The 20,202-nt window shown below is 37.0% G+C and overlaps 1 protein-coding gene across 4 annotated transcripts in view; it reads left to right on the plus strand.

The window, feature by feature from the left end:
• erbin (erbb2 interacting protein) overlaps positions 1–6,996 on the plus strand; it is a 303,640-nt gene extending 296,644 nt beyond the window's left edge. For all 4 annotated transcript variants that reach the window (XM_051929687.1, XM_051929688.1, XM_051929689.1 and 1 more), the window contains one exon: positions 3,916–6,996. In XM_051929687.1, the coding sequence (XP_051785647.1) occupies positions 3,916–4,023 (108 nt within the window). In that variant the 3' untranslated portion in view covers positions 4,024–6,996. The remainder of the gene's footprint in view (positions 1–3,915) is intronic.
• Positions 6,997–20,202: the final 13,206 nt, after the last annotated feature.

The raw sequence follows: 20,202 nt of genomic DNA on the forward strand, positions 1-20,202 counted from the left end.
CCTGCCCGCATCTTCATGTTTGTCAACCTCCACGCCCTTCCTGTCTCGATTGTCTCGACTGAGCAACCACATTGAAAGTGTCCAATAAGATTGCTTGGAGGGATAAGACACACACCCATAGAACATTAGCCATTTGTTATATTGATAAATTCTGTCTAAATAAGAGCAAATATTTATGTCTTAGTATGTAATATGTTTAAAATGTACAGTTAGGTCCATAAATATTTGGACAGAGACAACTTTTTTCTAATTTTGGCTCTGTACATTACCACAATGAATTTTAAATGAAACAACTCAGATGCAGTTGAAGTGCAGACTTTCAGCTTTAATTCAGTGGGGTGAACAAAACGATTGCATAAAAATGTGAGGCAACTAAAGCATTTTTTTAACACACTCCCTTCATTTCAGGGGCTCAAAAGTAATTGGACAATTGATTCAAAGGCTATTTCATGGGCAGGTGTGGGCAAGTCCGTCATTATCAATTAAGCAGATAAAAGGCCTGGAGTTGATTTGAGGTGTGGTGCTTGCATGTGGAAGATTTTGCTGTGAACAGACAGCATGCGGTCAAAGGAGCTCTCCATGCAGATGCAAGAAGCCATCCTTAAGCTGCGAAAACAGAAAAAACCCATCCGAGAAATTGCTACAATATTACGAGTGGCAAAATCTACAGTTTGGTACATCCTGAGAAAGAAAGCAAGCACTGGTGAACTCAGCAACGCAAAAAGACCTGGACGTCCACAGAAGACAACAGTGGTGGATGATCGCAGAATCATTTCCATGGTGAAGAGAAACCCCTTCACAACAGCCAACCAAGTGAACAACACTCTCCAGGGGGTAGGTGTATCGATATTCAAGTCTACCATAAAGAGAAGACTGCATGAAAGTAAATACAGAGGGTGCACTGCAAGGTGCAAGCCACTCATAAGCCTCAAGAATAGAAAGGCTAGATTTTGCTAAAGAACATCTAAAAAAGCCAGCACAGTTCTGGAAAAACATTCTTTAAACAGATGAAACCAATATCAACCTTTACCAGAATGATGGCAAGAAAAAAGCATGGAGAAGGCGTGGAACAGCTCATTATCCAAAGCATACCACATTATCTGTAAAACACGGTGGAGGCAGTGTGATGGCTTGGGCGTGCATGGCTGCCAGTGGCACTGGGACACTAGTGTTTATTGATGATGTAGATAGATAGATAGATAGATAGATAGATAGATAGATAGATAGATAGATAGATAGATAGATAGATAGATAGATAGATAGATAGATAGATAGATAGATAGATAGATTATTAATCCCAAGGGGAAATTCACCCAGGACAGAGGCAGCCGAATGATTTCTGAGGTGTTCAGAGACATACTGTCTGCTCAGATCCAGCTAAATGCAGTCAAATTGATTGGGTGTATGTTCATGATACAGATGGACAATGACCCAAAACATACAGCCAAAGCAATCCAGGAGTTTATTAAAGCAAAGAAGTGGAAAATTCTTGAATGGCCAAGTCAGTCACCTGATCTTAACCCAATTGAGAATGCATTCCTCTTGTTGAAGACTAAACTTCAGACAGAAAGGCCCACAAACAAACAGCAACTGAAAGCCGCTGCAGTAAAGGCCTGGCAGAGCATTAAAAAGGAGGAAACCCAGCATCTGGTGATGTCCATGAGTTCAAGACTTCAGGCTGTCATTGCCAGCAAAGGGTTTTCAACCAAGTATTAGAATGAACATTTTATTTCCAGTTATTTAATTTGTCCAATTACTTTTGAGCCCCTGAAATGAAGGGATTGTGTTAAAAAATGCTTTAGTTGCCTCACATTTTTATGCAATCGTTTTGTTCACCCCACTGAATTAAAGCTGAAAGTCTGCACTTCAACTGCATCTGAGTTGTTTCATTTAAAATTCATTGTGGTAATGTACAGAACCAACATTAGAAAAAAGTTGTTTATGGACCTAACTGTATATACTACATTAGATACTATAGTTAAAGCAAAATAATGCCATTCAAATTTTCAGTAAAATAAATAAAACAGTTTAATGTGAGGAATGGAATTGCTTGTGTTGAGGTAAAATTAGAGTGAAAATGCCTGGTTGTGCACTTGTCATTTTTAGAAGTAGATGTGTCAGCACGTGATTAGGACAGTTTCTTTGTTGCCTTAATGCCAACTAAAAAATTTGCATTTGCACAACTGTAAAGTAAATAAAGGAAAGATATTTAACAACTTAACCCAGCAAAGCTGGATATGTAGAACTAATGTCAAAACAGAATGATGTAAAAACTCACCTGAACTGTAACTTCTTTATGCTTGTTGAATAGTTGTTGAGGTTGGATGATTTCATACTTTAATTTGTGAGTGTTTCGTAACTTACCAAACATAGTGTAATAGGCTCTTCTCACTAATGTTTCTTTTGTCTAATTTCCTATTTTATGTTTCAAACATCTTGTTTAATGCTGCTGATCCATTTTTAAAGGTATAAAGAAACACAGAAGAGAGAAATTTTGCTCATCTTTTGCAAAGTCAAGTTTATTTTTAGCACACATATAAAATTTGCAACAGTGGGGCATCTGTTGGCAAAGAAAGATTCACTGATCTTGACTTTGCTGGTGATGCTGTGATCTTCACGGAGTCAACTGAGGCTCTGATCGAAGCTCTCGAGACTGAGCGAGGAGTCTGAGTGTCTGGGCTTGCAAGTGTCCTGGATAAAAACCAAGATCCAGGCCTTTAATGACCTCTTAGGCACAGCCATCAGCAGTGTGTCTGTCTGCGGAGAGCGTGTTGACCTTGTCAAGAGGTTTACATACCTCTGCACTGACATTCATGTCTCTGGTGACTTTTCCTATGAAGTCAGTAGATGGATTTGGGAGTGCATGGGGTGTCATGAGGTCGCTGGAATGGGATGTGTGGCACTCCAGTTATCTCTGCAAAAGGACGAATGTCCAAGTCTTTAGAGTCCTGGTGCTTCCTGTCTTGCTATATGGATCTGAGACATGGATGCTATCCAGTGACCTGATATGAAGACTAGACTAACAATGTGAATTTTCCGTTGGGATTAATAAAGTATCCATCCATCCATCCATCCATCCATCCATCCATCCATCCATCCATCCTCCCTCCCTCCCTCCCTCCCTCCTTTGGTACTGTGTCTCTTCGGAGAATCCTTGGGTACCGCTGGTTTGACTTTGTGTCGAATGAGCGGTTGCTCATGCAGTCCCGAATGAGGCACATTTCCTGCTTTGTCAGGGAGTGTCAGTTATGGCACTATGGCCATGTGGCGGGATTACCAGAGGGTGATCAGGCCAAGGTGGCTGGATCAGGCCAAGGCGATGCCCACGTAACACCTAGCAGTGGCACATAGAGGGTCATTTCCAGAGGGTGGGACTGGACGGCATGTCTGCCTGGGGGGTTGCCAACCAGGTTTCATTGTGTGGCGGGCAGAGCAACGCGCTGTACCAGTACATGCTCCCCAACCTGACCTGATATAAAATATACATCCAAATAGAAATGGAATTTATCACAAAATGATTAACTATGTTGTCATGATCAACAACAACTTTGTAGCACTGAAACTTAGCTCTTTGAGCAGACCTAAGTGTTTTATATAAACCTTGTGCGACATTCATTTTTTCCTTCTGCACTTGCAGTGTAAACAAATAAATCTAAGCATTTTGTTATTGTGAAAAATATACTTAAAATGTGGGCATATTTCTGTTGTATTCCATTTTATAGCTGAATTCAGAAAATATTCAGACCTCTGCACTTTCTACACAAATGAATTGCTATTTTTAAACATCAGTCTACACTCACGAACCCATAATGGCAAAGTGAAAACATGTTTTGATAAAGGTTTGTAAATGTATTAGTTTTTCCCCAAATTTTGTACACTCAGAGTGGTAATGTTTCCTTTTCTTCTTCCTCCAAGGCTAATGGCTACAGCTTTGTGAATATTGATCATGGGTATGCCGTCTCTCTCCTCAAAACATTTCAGACCACTGTGGACCTGGTCATTTTAAGAGAAGTTCCTGCATAAGGCTGGAGAGAAAAGCAAACAAAAAGGATTCAAGAATCTCTAACAATCTAGAATGAAGAAAAAAGAATGTTTGCTTTTATTATTTTTTTAAGCAAAGAATCCAGATATATTTAATAGATAATTGACCCGCATACAGTAATGAAATATAATGCTTTTGTATGGGAACACAACTAGGATGTGGTTGTGTAGGTGTGCATCAGAAAAGAAGCATTTGATAAAAAAACTGGTATGTGAGACTTTTTATCTTGTTAATGGGGTTTTGTTTATTTTTTTAAATGAAAATTGTAAGAAATACTCCGGAGGGGTGCGTGCTTTTGTGTACAGACTTGTAGGTTTATATTCATATACATTACGAAATAACATACTGTGCTCTCTTAGTTCGCCTAAATTGTAGCCAGTAAGCAGATGGCAGGGCTATCTGTTTGATAAATATTTTTGCCTTTATTTTTAATCATCTTTTGTAATTGAAAACCACTCTGTAGAACAAGCAAAAAGGAACACTTGGAGGACAGTGCAACGTGCAAATTGAGAAGGTGAATGAATGTGGTGCGGGACTGAGATTTTGTAAATGGGCCAGGCAAGATCTGAGCTTCAGTTTCTCACCGATGCAGTGATGTAGCAATCTTCCTACCTCCGGCATTCTTGGGTGATCTAATTTTACAGACGCCTGTGTTTTGAGTGAATTGGCATATCCAGCAACCCTCCTTCCCTGCAGGATGTTTGGATGGCTGATTTCTTTAATCCAGAAAAGCTTTTGCTGCATTATCTAGAATAAGTGGAGAACATAAGGAAGAGTTTTCAGTCCATGGAATGAACAGTGAACTAGCATATTGGCAAAAAAGGAAGATCCTGCAGTCAACTAGAAGTAAATTCCAACTCATTTACACGATTGGCAAGGATTTTGACTATGAACACAACATCTGAGTTTATTTGTAACCTGCGGAAACCCCAACAGCCAATGGCCTCAATATCATCTTTATCTGTATATTACCTCTTTTATGTATTATTTTCTGGCATTGTCCTGTTTAACAGGAAAGCAAAATGCACTGGCAAATGCCTGCCTTATTAAAAGGAGTCAGTTTTAGTTGAGGAATATTTAAAATACTTGGGGAGGGAACCGGAAAATTAGATTGTTTGGCCTTAATTTGCCTTGCCCTAATGTAAATGGAAATAGCATGCATGGTGCTAGGCTACCAAAGTCGGTGTGTAAAACTGTGGCATAATGTTGGTTAACTACTGATGATTTTTAGCAGCCAGGAAAGGTTGTTGTTTCCAAAACTCTGTTTTGGTTGGTGTATGTTTAAGGGCTTTTCTTCTAGTTGTGCAAATGTGAATTACCAACTTAACATGTTCAGAGTTATTAAAGGGTTTCTAATAGCTTAATTAAAATTGAAACACCAAGACCTGCCTTTATTTTGTGTTTGAAACAAAAAGTCAGTATAGTGTCAGTTTAAACTTGTTAGGAAAAGAGCTTTGAAATTGTTTTATGAAGTGCCATAAGAGACCATAAACTGTTTGAACCAATTCACTCGACAGTACAAGCAATACCACATCAGACACTTGCCCCGCTTCTGGTGAACTGCACTTGATTTATACATGCAATAGAAAGAAGGGGGTCTCGCAATTAATAAAATAAACATAAAACCCTTTAATTCCTCTATACATTGATAATACAGGCTTTTCTACTTTTTATTTTATAATGAAACATAGGAAAATGAAATTAAAATAATCTTTTGATTTTAGGGGTAGGGAAGTATTTTAAATTCTATAGAAAAAGCAAAAACAAAACTACCCCAAAATGCAAACTGTGTTAATTAATGAATCAAGTGGTGCTGTCTTTGAAAGACACTGCTCTTCCCATCATACATCTTTAAAACTTTTCAGCATTATACAAGACAATGTCAGCAAGTCATTTTTTTGAAAATTAAAGCCCAGACATTTGTATAGGAATGGATGGGGGTGGGCCAATAAAACATTTTAAATGTTGAAACTTTATGAGCTGATTAATTCCAAGGCCCTTAAAAGTGTAATGTAACTATATTGAAATGTATCAATGTTTTTTACAAATGCTTTTAAAAGTCAATTTCACATTGTGTTTTTATTATTGTATTGTAAAAGGTTTTTAATGACCTTGGCACTGGAATATCTGGCAATTTGTCATCTAATCTGAAAGTGAAATGCTGGTGTTATATTGAAGCGACACTCTGCATTCATGCATGGTCTATTCACTGCTCCATTAGCTGTACGACTGTTACAGTTTTCTCAGTTCTCAGTTTTATTGGATTCTTAAGGCATTCTCCAGCCCAATTTGATATTCTGATGTGATCCAGATTTACATTACAGTGAACAAATCAACTAACTGTACGAGCACTTTTAAATTAATTCTGTTCTCTCATCCAACAGTTTACTACAGTTAGTTTGAGAAGACATGAATTGGTTTCGGTTTCACTCGTGCAGCCTGTTAAGGATACATGAAACGCCACACACAGCTGTGTAGAATAGACTGTTCGTTATCGTATCTGTCATCATTCTTTGGCTGTTTGGTTGTTATAAAAGAGTCTTAATTTTTGACAGTAGATATCTAAGAATAGATATATCATACAGGATGTGTCACACCTTCCATTGCCAAATCATTAAAAACCATATTTTTGCAATATTTTTAAAAAAATTCCCTAGTATTTATTCTCTTTTATTTATTTAGTTACTTTGCATTTTCTGGTAAACTAGTTTACTAATGAAAAATGTAAATATTCTAAAATAAAACCACAAGGAAGTGAAAATCTATAAGCCAGCAATAAATAAACAACCAGAAATAAACCTTTTGATGCATTACTGTTGAAATGATCTCAGTAAGCAGCTACAATGAAAATGTTTGATTTAAAATTTGCATTTTATTCAACATTCCAGATTTTGTATATACTTGTTTTTGAAGTAACCTGTGGAATGATAGAAAATAAACTAATGCTCTTTAAAGTTTCTTTGTATTTTTTGCCTCCCCTCGTCATTCCGCTTGTGCTTTTTGGTTTCTGCTCTGTTTGTCTTGTTTGGCTGCTCATCTGTGGCCCTGTGCTGACATGCCATCTGTCCCATTCTGTCTTTACTATGTTTACATACTTGTGCAACTACAGGACAGAGTTGTAGTTTGTGCTGGCAGTAATTTTTAATCAGAGGCTGCTTTCTGTAGTTGTTTTAATCCTTATGGCTTAATGAACTTCTTGATTTCTAGTTTCTGCAGCTCCTAAGTGCGGGACACTTGGCATAACAAGCTTCAGATTTTATAACTCATCTTTTAATTAGATGTCAAATCCAGGTTAGAGCCTGCTTCTTTGACTTGACTCTTTCTTCTCCTGTTATTTCACTTTCTAGAAATAATTTGAATGTATTGAACTATAAGCGCTTTAATATGTCAGGTTTTTCCCCCCCCTCCTCCTTACTCACTGGTGCCAGAAAAACTCCACATGAAATATCCCATTTGATCTGTCTTGATGTCTAGTTTATGCGAGACATCAAGCTTTTCGGGCTTCTCCCCTAGTTTTGGCCCTTGACACCACAAAACCCCTCATTTTTAGGCCATTTTTTACTTTTTTTTTTTTTTGGCCAGAAAAGTGCACCTTTAAGAAAAAGAATAAACCAAAAATGGCTTCAGTAGAAATGATCAGAAGGACTTGTGTATGCCACATGAAATAACCTGTGGTTTTCACCTTCTAATGGGATGTGAGGGGTCAAACTTACTTCTTTTAATAAAAAATAAAAAAAGAGGGTCGGTAATATAGGTTATGTGGAGTGTTGTTTTATGCTATTTAGAGGATGCAGAGTATGATATTTTTGATTCTTTACTGGTTGTCGTAGAACTCGAAGAGCCACTCCCAGTATATAAAAAATGAAAAATTTCAAACATAAGCATATGGGGGTCATTTTAGTCTATTTCATGGCCACTAATTATGATTATTATGTAATTTTTGATGGTTTACTTGGATCCAACCGTCTAATTAGGGGGCCTGAGCTGCCTCGAAAGCTTATATATTAGTCTGTTCAGTTAGCAAATAAAAGGTGTAATTTTGCTTGAGTTATTATTACAGTCAAGAATATTTAGACTTTAAACATAAAAATTAAAGCAAACATTTTAATATGTCAAATATTTGAAGTAACTATTCTTGTTTATTATGTACTTCTACCTCATGAAGTCAGTTATCTCTTATATATATTTCTCTTCTGGTTTGTCCTGCTTCCACTTCAAAACCGGTCCCGCCCACACGCAGCCGACGCAGCATTCCTCGATTCCTATTCGTGCTCTTCCATGTCATGCACTATACTGGCTTGCTGAGCGTAATACAGCCAACAAGTACTCGAGGTGCTGCCACAATGGTAAAGTAGCTTTACCACCTTTGCGGGAGCCACCTGTGTCTTTACAACAGCTTCTTACACAGCAAACATCAGAAGCTAAAAATTATCGTGAACACATATATTTTTCACGATATATGTGGAAGTGTTTGCTTCCATGGGTGCACAGATAACTTAACCTCCAGGCCACGGACCATACTGTTTTAAAATACATGGGCAAATTTATCATCAAATCTCTCCACTATACGCTAACACTTCTACCTCTCCGGGATATAGACAGTTGTATGTTTTTGACACAGTGCAAGCTACTGAAGTACGCTTACAAAATAAAGCAAACTCTGCATGCAGCGAAAATGTACTTCTCCAGCTAGATTCCATGCTCAGAACCATCAACCTCTTCGCTAAATCATACAAACACATGCATGAAATCGCTCATTCCAATCCAACAGCATCTGTACGAATGGTTTTCAAGGAAAACCCTAGTCAGAATTTACGATGATACAATGCCCCGATATGTCACACTGATGTTGCAGCGATTTTCGTCAGAGAACATGGCGAACTGCCTGACAAAAGGGACATTTGCATCTGTCCCATAGGCAACTCCTGTAAACAGATTTCCACACTCAATATGAATTGCGATCCTATGGTTTACCCACTTTTATTCCCTTACGGAGACATTGACTGGCACAAAGATTTACAACATGTTCCCAATAAAAGAACCTCCAAGCGAATAAGACTTACTCAATGCCAATTTTATGTGTACAGATTAGCAATGAGGAATACATTTAGTATTTTGCATTCCAGCAGCAAACTATTCCAACAGTACGTCGTAGATATGTATGTTAAAACAGAGGGCGCGTGTCTCAACTATCTCAGATTACATCAACAAGATCTGCGCGTGGAACTATCAGATACACTGAAAGCAAATGCTGAAACTTACAAAATGAGGCAAAATGTTACCGTCCACATTTCCAGGAAGTCCAAGATACATGCAACAAAACTATCAGGATGCCATAGTACATAAATTCGGAAAGCCCGATTTATTTATCACTTTCACATGTTAATCCTGCTTGGCTGGAAATTCTACATGCACACTGCATCTCTCAAGAAGTATTTATTTTTTCTTGATTTCTGAATTCCTTTCTCACCGTTTTCTGTTGCTATTCGTACACCGCCGTATGCTACGGCGGGCGTCGGCTAGTTACAATTCTTATGAGCACCCTGAACTAGGCAGCTTACACTAATTCAGACTTTTTGAAAGTCCTGCCAACCAAGGATACTGCAATGACATTTTAAATCCAGTTGTAGAATGGAAAAAAATAAAAAACAAAGACAGAGTAGCAGCTTGCAACTCAGAGCATAGCTACTGAAAAAACTGGGGGTCTGCATGGGCCTCTAGGGACAGAACCGACCACCGACCCTTCTTCCCCCAAACAATTTAATGAAAAGGGAATAGGTTATATTTACACTTTCTTTTGGATTCTGTGTCAGCCAGCTGTTTCACTTCTGGGACTGATATCAAAATGGACTAGCGTATAGAGTTTTTCATCCGATTGCTTCAAGACATGCCCAGACTTACAGCGAACAACGCTCGTCTCATTATTCAAACATTGTGCCAAACATCAGGAGCTAAAAAAGAGAAGGGCTTTATCTACAACTATGAAGGTAAGATTTGGATGTATTAAAAGCTTGTCTACATTGGACAAGTATGTGATAACGCTCGGCTTCTTTAAAGAAACAGAATTAAAATAATTAGTCATTAAACTTTATTCAGGCATGGGTGAATATGAATGTGAGCTTAATACAAAATGTTAGGAGTCTTCTGGACATCTTACCTTATAAAAAAGCGAATGTCTCTTAGCCAGTGCAACGGTGAATGCCAAACTGGTGCTTCATTGTAAGGATCTCAATTTGTTCCCTCAGCAGGAGGATCTCCTCTCTGAGAGACATGTTTTCATCTAGTGCTAGGTTGACAGGTGCTGGATCTGGACCCGAAGCGTGGTCGTGGCCTTTGAGGATTTTATCATCCTCCTCCTCCTCACCTGGGGCCTCATGCATAATGCTGTGCGTAGAATTCACACTAAAACATAGTGCAAGGACAAAAGCGGAAATGTGTGTACGCACAAAAAAATCCAGATGCATAACTCTGTACGTTCACCAACTTCCACGTTCTTTCACTATATAAATCCCGGTTAGCGTGAAAAGTAATGCACGTGCACACACCTGCTGTCCCGCCCCAACTCCTCCCAGAATTACACCTCGTTGAATATGCAAATCAATATAAATAGCCCTTAAGCTAAGCCTTCTGTGAAAAAACAATGGCAAAAGCACGGGGGGAAATAGAAGAATTTCAGCAAATACGAAGTGGAGGCAAGGAAAAACATACTATTTGTTGGTTTAAACAGTAATCAACAAAAGGAAGTTGATCGAGTGATGAGAAACTCTAAAGTTCAAGTTCACAAAGTCGCACAGTGCCCGAAATAAAAAAGAAGCGGTCATATATCACAGTCGCCGTGAAAAGGCGAGTTGTAGCCCATAGTCTGAGTGTCATATGAAAGCTTATTAGGGTACAGAGAAAAGAAAAAAAAAATAGGGACACAGTGAGAAAAAATCTCGAAATATCGACTTTAATCTTGAAATTTCCACTTTAATCACGTAGTTTATTTTGTCATTAAAGTAGAACATCATAAACTTCATCTTTAAATCGTTTAATTTACTAGTTTCTCAAATACCATCGTAACTAAAGTAGCACGTTAAATGCTTTGTTTTTGTATGTGTTCTTCTATGTGCTCTGTTTGTGTGAATCATTACGTGCTTCTTAAACGGACACAGAATCCATTACATTCGTGATATTACAGCTCTCTGAAAAATTAAAATACTGAGTTGTATACTTCATATCATTTTCATGATGATAGGAATTAAAGCATGTTATATTAAACATGGGAACACGGTGGCGCAGTGATAGTGACAAGCTGGCGCCTCATCCACAGATTGTTCCTGCCTCCTGCAAGATGTTTGCTGTGCCGTACGCGACTTTGGAAGAAATAATTTATTGCAGCAGTACTGTCTCTTTCAAATTCCTGTCCTTCCTTTTCTTTCTCCAAGTAATCAATCGCCACACAATCAGCTCTGTAATAGATGTTAAGCCATCTGTAAGCTTAGAACGCCGATTCTTCAGAACTTTTAAGGAACATTGAAATATCTTCATAGTACATGTTTAATTCTTCTATCCATCTATCTTTCCAGTGTCGCGCCAGCCCCAGCAAGAATACAGTGCAAGGCAGAAATAATTGGGGCTCCAGCTCGTCGCTACCGCTGCGACACCGTGTCCTCACGTTTAATTATTAAAAATATAGATTATTTAAATGATGTTAATATTTTATCTGTATAATGTAATAAACATATTTTGCTGCATTTCATCTTAAAAATGATATCGTCATCATATGTAAATATGCACTTTATAAAGTGGCTCAGGTTTTGCAATATTATAACTGTATCGCAAGTTTACAGTGAGGTAATTGTACTTGTAAGTACAAACAGTTCTATAAGGAGCACTTGATGGACTGATTGAGAATGATGAAACTGTTTCTGAACTGCCAGGTCCGTACAGGAAAGGCTCTCAAGCGTTTGCTGCATGAGAGCAGTCCAACAGACAACATGGCTGACGCAGCATGTGCTTCATGCTGTATACCAATAATTCTCCTTCCGATCAGCTGCTCCGAGTGGTGCAGTGAGAGTAATATGGAAAAAGATGATCCGCTGTGGCAACCCCTAATGGGAGCAGCTGAAAGTAGAAGAAGGTGCAGTGGGAGTAACAACACTAAAACAGCTATGGTATTTGTAATAGTTTGGCCATTCCGTGGACCATTATATTGTTACAGGTTAATTACAATCAGATATCTTAAACTAATAAACAATATGCGGTTAATTTAAGTGTATTTGATAAAGCCACATCAGGGATGTGGATTTAAAAAGAAAGGGAAACCACACTGGAACAAAAGCACTGCAGTGACGCTGGGTGCCACCAATTTGCAAAACCGAGCGGAGAACTTGCGTACGCCAAGCATTTCACTACCATGAAAATGTGTGTGGCTTTACACCAAGTTTAGGTTTATACATCGCGATTTGAGCGTGGAAACTGGCTTACGCAATATTTTTGTGCGTACGCACCGTTTATACATGAGTCCCCTGGTGTGTCATCCTCTTCAGTTGCTTTCTCCTCTACCAAAGCCCTGGTCTTGAAAGTGGAACAGAGAAATTGTTCCACTTAAACATTGCAGCAACTGCTCCCTTCTTCAACAGTTGGAGCCCTGTCTCAGACCCTGGCTCACAAAAATCCTCTTTTTTAATTTTTTAAATGTCAGCTACAAACTCTGGTATGTGGAAAACCATAAAGCTGTCTCTCTCTACAGTGACGATCCATTTAGATCGCGTTTCTGCTTCAGAGGGTAATGTATGAAAATTGAGTACCTTGTACTTACTGGAAGCTCAGCGTAAAGGTACACAACAATTTTCAGCTGTACAGCTATCTGCTGAAACTTTAAACTTCTTTTTCTCTGACAATTCTAAACAAAGATCTCAACTGCAGTATGAACAACAGAAATGACTGTGCTAGTGGAGATCATCCGCACTGTCGTGTGCATATAGCCTGTTCATGGAATACATTCCAGTTGGTGCCTCTATTCTAGCAAAACTAAGCCTGGAGCATAGGAGGAAACACAGGATGTAAAATTTGTTTTTTTGGTTTTTTTGTTTTTTTTGTTTTGTTTTTTTTAAATAACTTTCTTTGTAAATTTTTTGACTCCTGAGAAAACCCCATTGGTGTGATATTCTTATGCCATGTTGAATATCTACCAAAGTGAACTTTAATAATGTGGTTCAGCTACTGCACATTGTACTTGTTTACAGAGAATTCCCACATGGTTAATCTCTAAACGTGTATCTATTGTGCATGTAATGTTTACAGGTACATTAGCAGACAACCTTCCTGGATTTGACAAGCTTGTAACTTCCATAAATGTAGTTTTAGACATTTTTTTCCAGCTGGACACCAGAGATTTGAGTAACGCATCTGTGCTCCCAGCATTATAGTGACCTCTCTCTCTCTCCTGTTAAGCCCAGCATTAATTCTGTTTTGAAATTTAAGTATTTAACTGTTAAGTTTGGTGTCAGCAGAAGGGAAGTTGAGATCCAGGAACCAAGGACATTGTTACAATAGGAAGAAATGAGAAAAAACATCATGAAGATGACACATTTGTTGGTTTGTGAAAGAGTCACCAAGTCAAAGTACCTGAACTTTTTAATAATCACAAACAGCTTGTGAGTGGCATATCAAGCATAAAGTAGAAAATACAGGTAATGGAACTTTTTCTTATTACACTACAATGTTTTAATCCTGCACTCTTTTCATAGATTTGTATGTTTCTACCAATAGCTGTGAAGACATAATTTTTATTGTTTCGGGATTTTTCAAGGATAAGCACTGTATTTTTGAAGTTATTTTTTGAAGTTATTATTAATTGAGGGAGGCTGTCATTGGTCAATGGGGCAGTGTCATAAATATGGAACACTTTAAACTCCTAGCATAAAGTTTGTATGTGGTCAAGAAAAGGTGATGTACAAATATAACTGAACATTCTGATAATGCAGAGATGTTATTAATTACAGTATTTCATAAGACTGTGGGAAAAGAAAGGATATCTCCCTGGCAGGCTGAAAATAAAAATAGTGGTCCAGTAGGCGTCTTAAACATAGACTCACATTTAAGGACATTAGTGGCTTTAGGTCTCAAGTTACCAAACGTGCAGTGTTATAAAGAGGGTGGGAAGAGCATGGAGAGGATAGTACGACACCATTTTCTTTAAGGACTGATCTGAGTTGGAGATGACCAACACTTTGGTGGAAACAGTATGTGTTTGTAGCCAAAGGTTTGAAGTGTGCCACTGTGATATGTGAGTTTAATTCCACCGTACATTACTTTATTTAAGAAAGGTAATTGAGGCCATGAATAGATACAGCTGAAACATCTAAGCCATGCAAGCCAACTGAAAAAAAGCATCACCTGACAACGAGAAGGAAAAACTGAGATGGGAATTGACCAGCAGAGAGAACTCAGGCATGCTAGTGAAAGAGAGCAGGCATACACTGCTTCGACGGGCAGTTTATGGTCAACAGTTACTGTGTGCTATACCAATTTAAACTTTACCAGCAAAAGATTGTATCCTATGTTTGGAAATTGCATGTTCTTATTTTGGAACCAAAGACTTTAAGATTCCTTCCCCAGATTTGTGCCTCGAGACAATCCTGTCTCCGAGATCTACAGACAATTCGTTTGACTTCATGCTTGGTTTGTGCTCTGACATGAACTGTCAACTGTGGGACCTTATATAGACAGGTGTGTCCCTTTCCAAATCATGTCCAGTCAACTGAATTTACCACAGGTGGACTCCAATTAATCTGCAGAAACATCTCAAGGATGATCAGGGGAAACAGGATGCACCTGAGCTCAATTTTGAGCTTCATGGCAAAGGCTGTGAATATTTATGTACATGTGCTTTCTCAATTTTTTTATTTTTAATAAATCTGCAAAAATCTCAAGTAAACTTTTTTCACGTTGTCATTATGTTATGTTGTGTGTAGCATTCTGAGGAAAAAAATGAATTTAATCCATTTTGGAATAAGGCTGTAGCATAACAAAATGTGGAAAAAGTGATGCGCTGTGAATACTTTCCAGATGCACTGTATATCTAATATATCTTATTGGGTGCCAAACAGGCAATTACAATGATTTTTGGAATACAGTATATAAAGTCAGTGTTGGAATCAGGGCCGGATTTATATGAAAAGAGGCCCTAGGCTATTCCACTTATGAGGCCCTTTCACCTTCCATTTTTAAGTTTGTAAATTACATGAGAGATATTAAAATACATCATTACTGTGATATATATCAATATGTTAAATGAAACATGTTGTGATTGGTACTAACCTTTATAAAAAATGTCGCACGGATAATAAATTAAAAAAAGTCGAGAACACTTATTTGGACATTTATTCTCAGCACCATATATAGTACTTGTAACAATAACTAATCAAACATAACACACAACATTTACAAAGAAACAAAATTCAAATAATGAAAATCTTTGACTACGAAAATAAAATACGCAATAAAACATCATATTTTCTATCAAATTAAATAAAATGTATTCAATACATTGAAGATTAAACCAAATTCAATTCAGATAAATTTATTTCATAATAATTCGCATTTAAAGTTTAAGTATGAATTATTATGAATTTTAAGTCTTAAACTAAACCAAAAATGGAACTTTATTCAAACAAAATCCAGATCACAAAAAAGAAAATATCAAATTGTATATCATATATATGATAAATAATCTTTTCTAATAACATTAACACGTGTTTCATATTATCGAAGTAACACGAATATAACCGAATGTCAGGATATCAATAGGTCTGTTCATTTGTCTGTTCCAATCTACACCAATCTGCACTTTATTTATGCAAGAACAAACCAGAGCTTAGTAGCATAAGGCACGTCAATATTTGCCATAGCAATCAGTGAACATATGAACTATACTTTGGTGCAATCTAGTATATACAAACGAACAGACCCAATGAGCCGAACGCGTTGATCTTAACCAATACATTTTTATGTTTGTTTATTTGTCATATGTGTAGAATTTCTCCTTATTTTCGGTTCAGTGTTTTAGTGTTCACTGTTTTTAGAATAGTGTAATTTTAATTTTGCTAACAATTTGAATGTAGGCCCCTCTTGATCTTGAGGCTACCTAGGCTGAAGCCTAGTTAGCCTATAGGAAAATCCGGCCCTGGTTGGAATATATAAAATCATTCCTGAATATATAAAGTCAGTGTCGGAATATATAAAGTCAAAACTTCAATATATAAAGTCAGCGTCGGAATATATAAAGTCACTCCCGATTATACAGTATAAAGTCAAAGCCTGATTATATAAAGTCAGTGTCAGAATATATGAAGTCATTCCCGATTATATATAACATCAAAGCCTGATTATATAAAGTCATTTTTGAATATATAAAGTCAGCGTTGGAATATAGAAAATTTCCGTACTTGTCATTTCACTCGTACTAGTGAGAGGTAAACTTCGACAGAAGCCACTTAACAGTCGATCGGGCTTGTGAGGTTCGTCCAAAAAGAATAAATAAATAAATATAGTGTTCAAAATGCCAGGCACATACATCATTTTGAATGAATGAACTGAACAGTGTTTTTTTTTTAAATATTTTTCTGAGGATGTTTTTGTTAACTTATTTCATTACATTGTATTAGGAACTCATTGAGTTTACTAAAAATGTGCCTGAGTCGTTTCAATCAATATCAATATAATCTGACTTTAAATTTATATATTCAGTAAGGAGGTTATATATTCTGATGCTGACTTTATATATTCAGGAATGACTTTATATATTCCAAAGCTGACATTATATATTCTGTAATGACTACAGTATATATATTCTAACTCTGACTTTATATATTCTGACGCTGACGTTATATATTCAAGTTTTGACTTTATATATTCAGGAATGACTTTATATATTTCAACGATGACTTTATATAATCAGGCTTTGACTTTATATATTTCACCGCTGACTTTATATAATCAGGTTTTAGTGTTATATATTCAGAACACTGACTTTATATATTCCGAAAATCATTATATTTGACTGTTTGCCACCCCATAATATATATATATATATATATATATATATATATATATATATCTATATATATATATATCTATATATATATATATCTATAAATACATACAAATTATTATATATATATAAAATGTGTATGTGTATATATATATATATATCGACCAGGCCAAGGGGTCGCCCACATAACACCTGGCTGAGGCAGATACAGGGTCATTTCCAGAGGGTGGGACTGGACTGCATGTGTGTGAAGGGGTGGTTGCCAACCGGGATCCCGAGTTGTTTCGTTGTGTAGTGTACCAGTGCATACTCCCCAACTTGACTTGACTTGTATGTATATACCGTTATATGAAAAAGTTTGAGAACCCCTCTTAATTCTTTGGATTTTTGTTTATCATTGGCTGAGCTTTCAAAGTAGCAACTTCCTTTTAATATATGACATGCCTTATGGAAACTAGTATTTCAGCAGTGACATTAAGTTTATTGGATAAACAGAAAATATGCAATATGCATCATGACAAAATTAGACAGGTGCATAAATTTGGGCACCCCAACAGAGATATTACATCAATACTTAGTTGAGCCTCCTTTTGCAAATATTACAGCCTCTAGACGCCTCCTATAGCCTTTGATGAGTGTCTGGATTCTGGATGGACGTATTTTTGACCATTCTTTGGTCATTGTCTTGTTGAAATATCCAACCCCTGCATAACTTCAACTTTGTGACTGATGCTTGAATATTATCCTGAAGAATTTGCTGATATTTGGTTGAATTCATTCGACCCTCAACTTTAACAATGGCTCCAGTCCCTGAACAAGCCACACAGCCCCACAGCATGGTGGAACCTCCACCAAATTTGACAGTATGTAGCAGGTATTTTTCTTAGAATGCAGTGTTGTTCTTCCGCCATGCAAAGCACTTTTTGTTATGACCAAATATCTCAAGTTTTGTCTCATCAGTCCAAAGCACTTTGTTCCAAAATGAATCCAGCTTGTCTAAATGAGCATTTGCATACAACAAACGACTCTGTATGTGGCGTGAGTGCAGAAAGGGCTTCTTTCTCATCACCCTGCCATACAGATGTTCTTTGTGCAAATTGAGCTGAATTGTAGAACAATGTACAGATACACCATCTGCAGCAAGATGTTCTTGCAGGTCTTTGGAGGTGATCTGTGGGTTGTCTGTAACCATTCTCACAATCCTGTGCATATGCCGCTCCTGTATTTTTCTTGGCCTGCCAGACTTGGGTTTAACAGCAACTGTGCCTGTGGCCTTCCAATTCCTGATTACATTCCTTACAGTTGAAACTGACAGTTCAAACCTCTGAGATAGCTTTTTGTAGCCTTCCCCTAAACCATGATACTATACAATCATTGTTTTCAGATCTTTTGAGAGTTGCTTTGAGGGTCCCATGCTGTCACTCTTCAGAGGAGAGTCAAAGGGAAGCACAACTTGCAATTGACCACCTTAGATACCTTTTCTCATGATTGGATACACCTGTCTATGAAGTTCAAGGCTTAACAAGCTAATCCAACCCATTTGGTGTTGCAAGTAATCAGTTACATGTATTCAAATCAACAAAATTACAAGGGGACCCAAATTTTTGCACAGCCAGTTTTTTCACAATTGATTTAATTTCATACAACTAAATACTGCTTCACTAAAAATCTTTGTCAGGAAAACACCCCAGTACTCAGATGTTTCTAGGAAATGAAAGACATACCACTGTTATCCTTTTTGTTGAAAGTAGAGTCAATTATTATGCAGGTTGAGGGGTTCCCAAACTTTTTCATATGACTGTATATATACAGAGGTGGGTAGAGCAGCCAAACATTGTACTCAAGAGTAGCGTTACTTCAAAATAATATTAAGTAGAAGTAAAAAGTAGTCATCCAAAAAATAAAAAAAAAGTAAGATTAAAAAAAGTATTTGGTGAAAAGACTACTCAAGTACTGAGTAACTGTTTGATCATAATAAATTATTTATTTTTTAGAAATGTTGTAATAAGACAGACAAAAATATTTCCAAATAATAAAATAAAAAATGAGTAAAAATAAATAACATCTTTACAAAATAAAGATGCACAAATAACACTAATAAGTTCCAAATCTCAGTTTTTCACAATAAAGCTTTTGAAGCCATTACCTACAGTAGGTAACATGTATGTTTGAACAGTGCAAACTACTTACAGTGACAAGATATACTGTACACTAACAGTATAATACTGCATATTCACTTGCCCTCCAAATAGCATAGCTGATAGAAAATAACATTAGAACAAGGCAGCTTGTGCACATACAAGAAGTCTCACTTTACCTTGACTGTCTGTGTCTGTGCATGTTTGGTTAAAATGTGCTTGCTTTGGGACACTCTTCTGCGTGTCGTCCCATTGGGTGAAATCCCACAAGAGTTTAGAAACTCACTCTCACCAGCCATGATTCTTTTCAAAGGTAAAGTGCAGGTTAATTTGTTTTATGTATTTTTACTTTATATTTTGTATTAATAATTTTTATATGAATAGTTTTGGGTTGTGGAATGAATCATCTTGAGTTTCCATTATTTCTTACGGGGAAATTCACTTTGATATACGAGTGGTTTGGATTGAAAGCACGTTTCCGGAACGAATTATGCTCGCAAACCGAGGTTCCACTTGTATTCTTTCTCTCCCTGTCCGCTGTCTGTAAAGAGTTTGTGCTGCTATGCCACCACAGTTTGTGTGTGGTCATGTGACTGCATGGCTACGTCTGATTTGTGAAACAGAGCCATGTGATTATTGTTGCTACATCTGACTGGTGAAACAGTCATGCAGTAGATCCACTGGCGACTTCTCTCTGGCAAAAATATAGCATATCTAATGGAAAAAAAGTAACGATTCGAGTGTTGCCCAATGTACCGGAGTAAGAGTAGTGTTTCTTCTTCACAAATGTACTCAAGTAAAAGTAAAAAGTATGGTGCAGTAAAACTACTCAGTACAATTTTTTAAAAAAGTTACTCAAGTAAATGTAACAGAGTAAATGTAAATGTGACTCGTTACTACCGACCTCTGTGTGTGTGTGTGTATATATATATATATATATATATATATATATATATATATATATATATATACACTGTATATTA

This window comes from Erpetoichthys calabaricus, chromosome 7, assembly GCF_900747795.2.
Source record: "Erpetoichthys calabaricus chromosome 7, fErpCal1.3, whole genome shotgun sequence".
Taxonomy (NCBI): domain Eukaryota; kingdom Metazoa; phylum Chordata; class Cladistia; order Polypteriformes; family Polypteridae; genus Erpetoichthys; species Erpetoichthys calabaricus.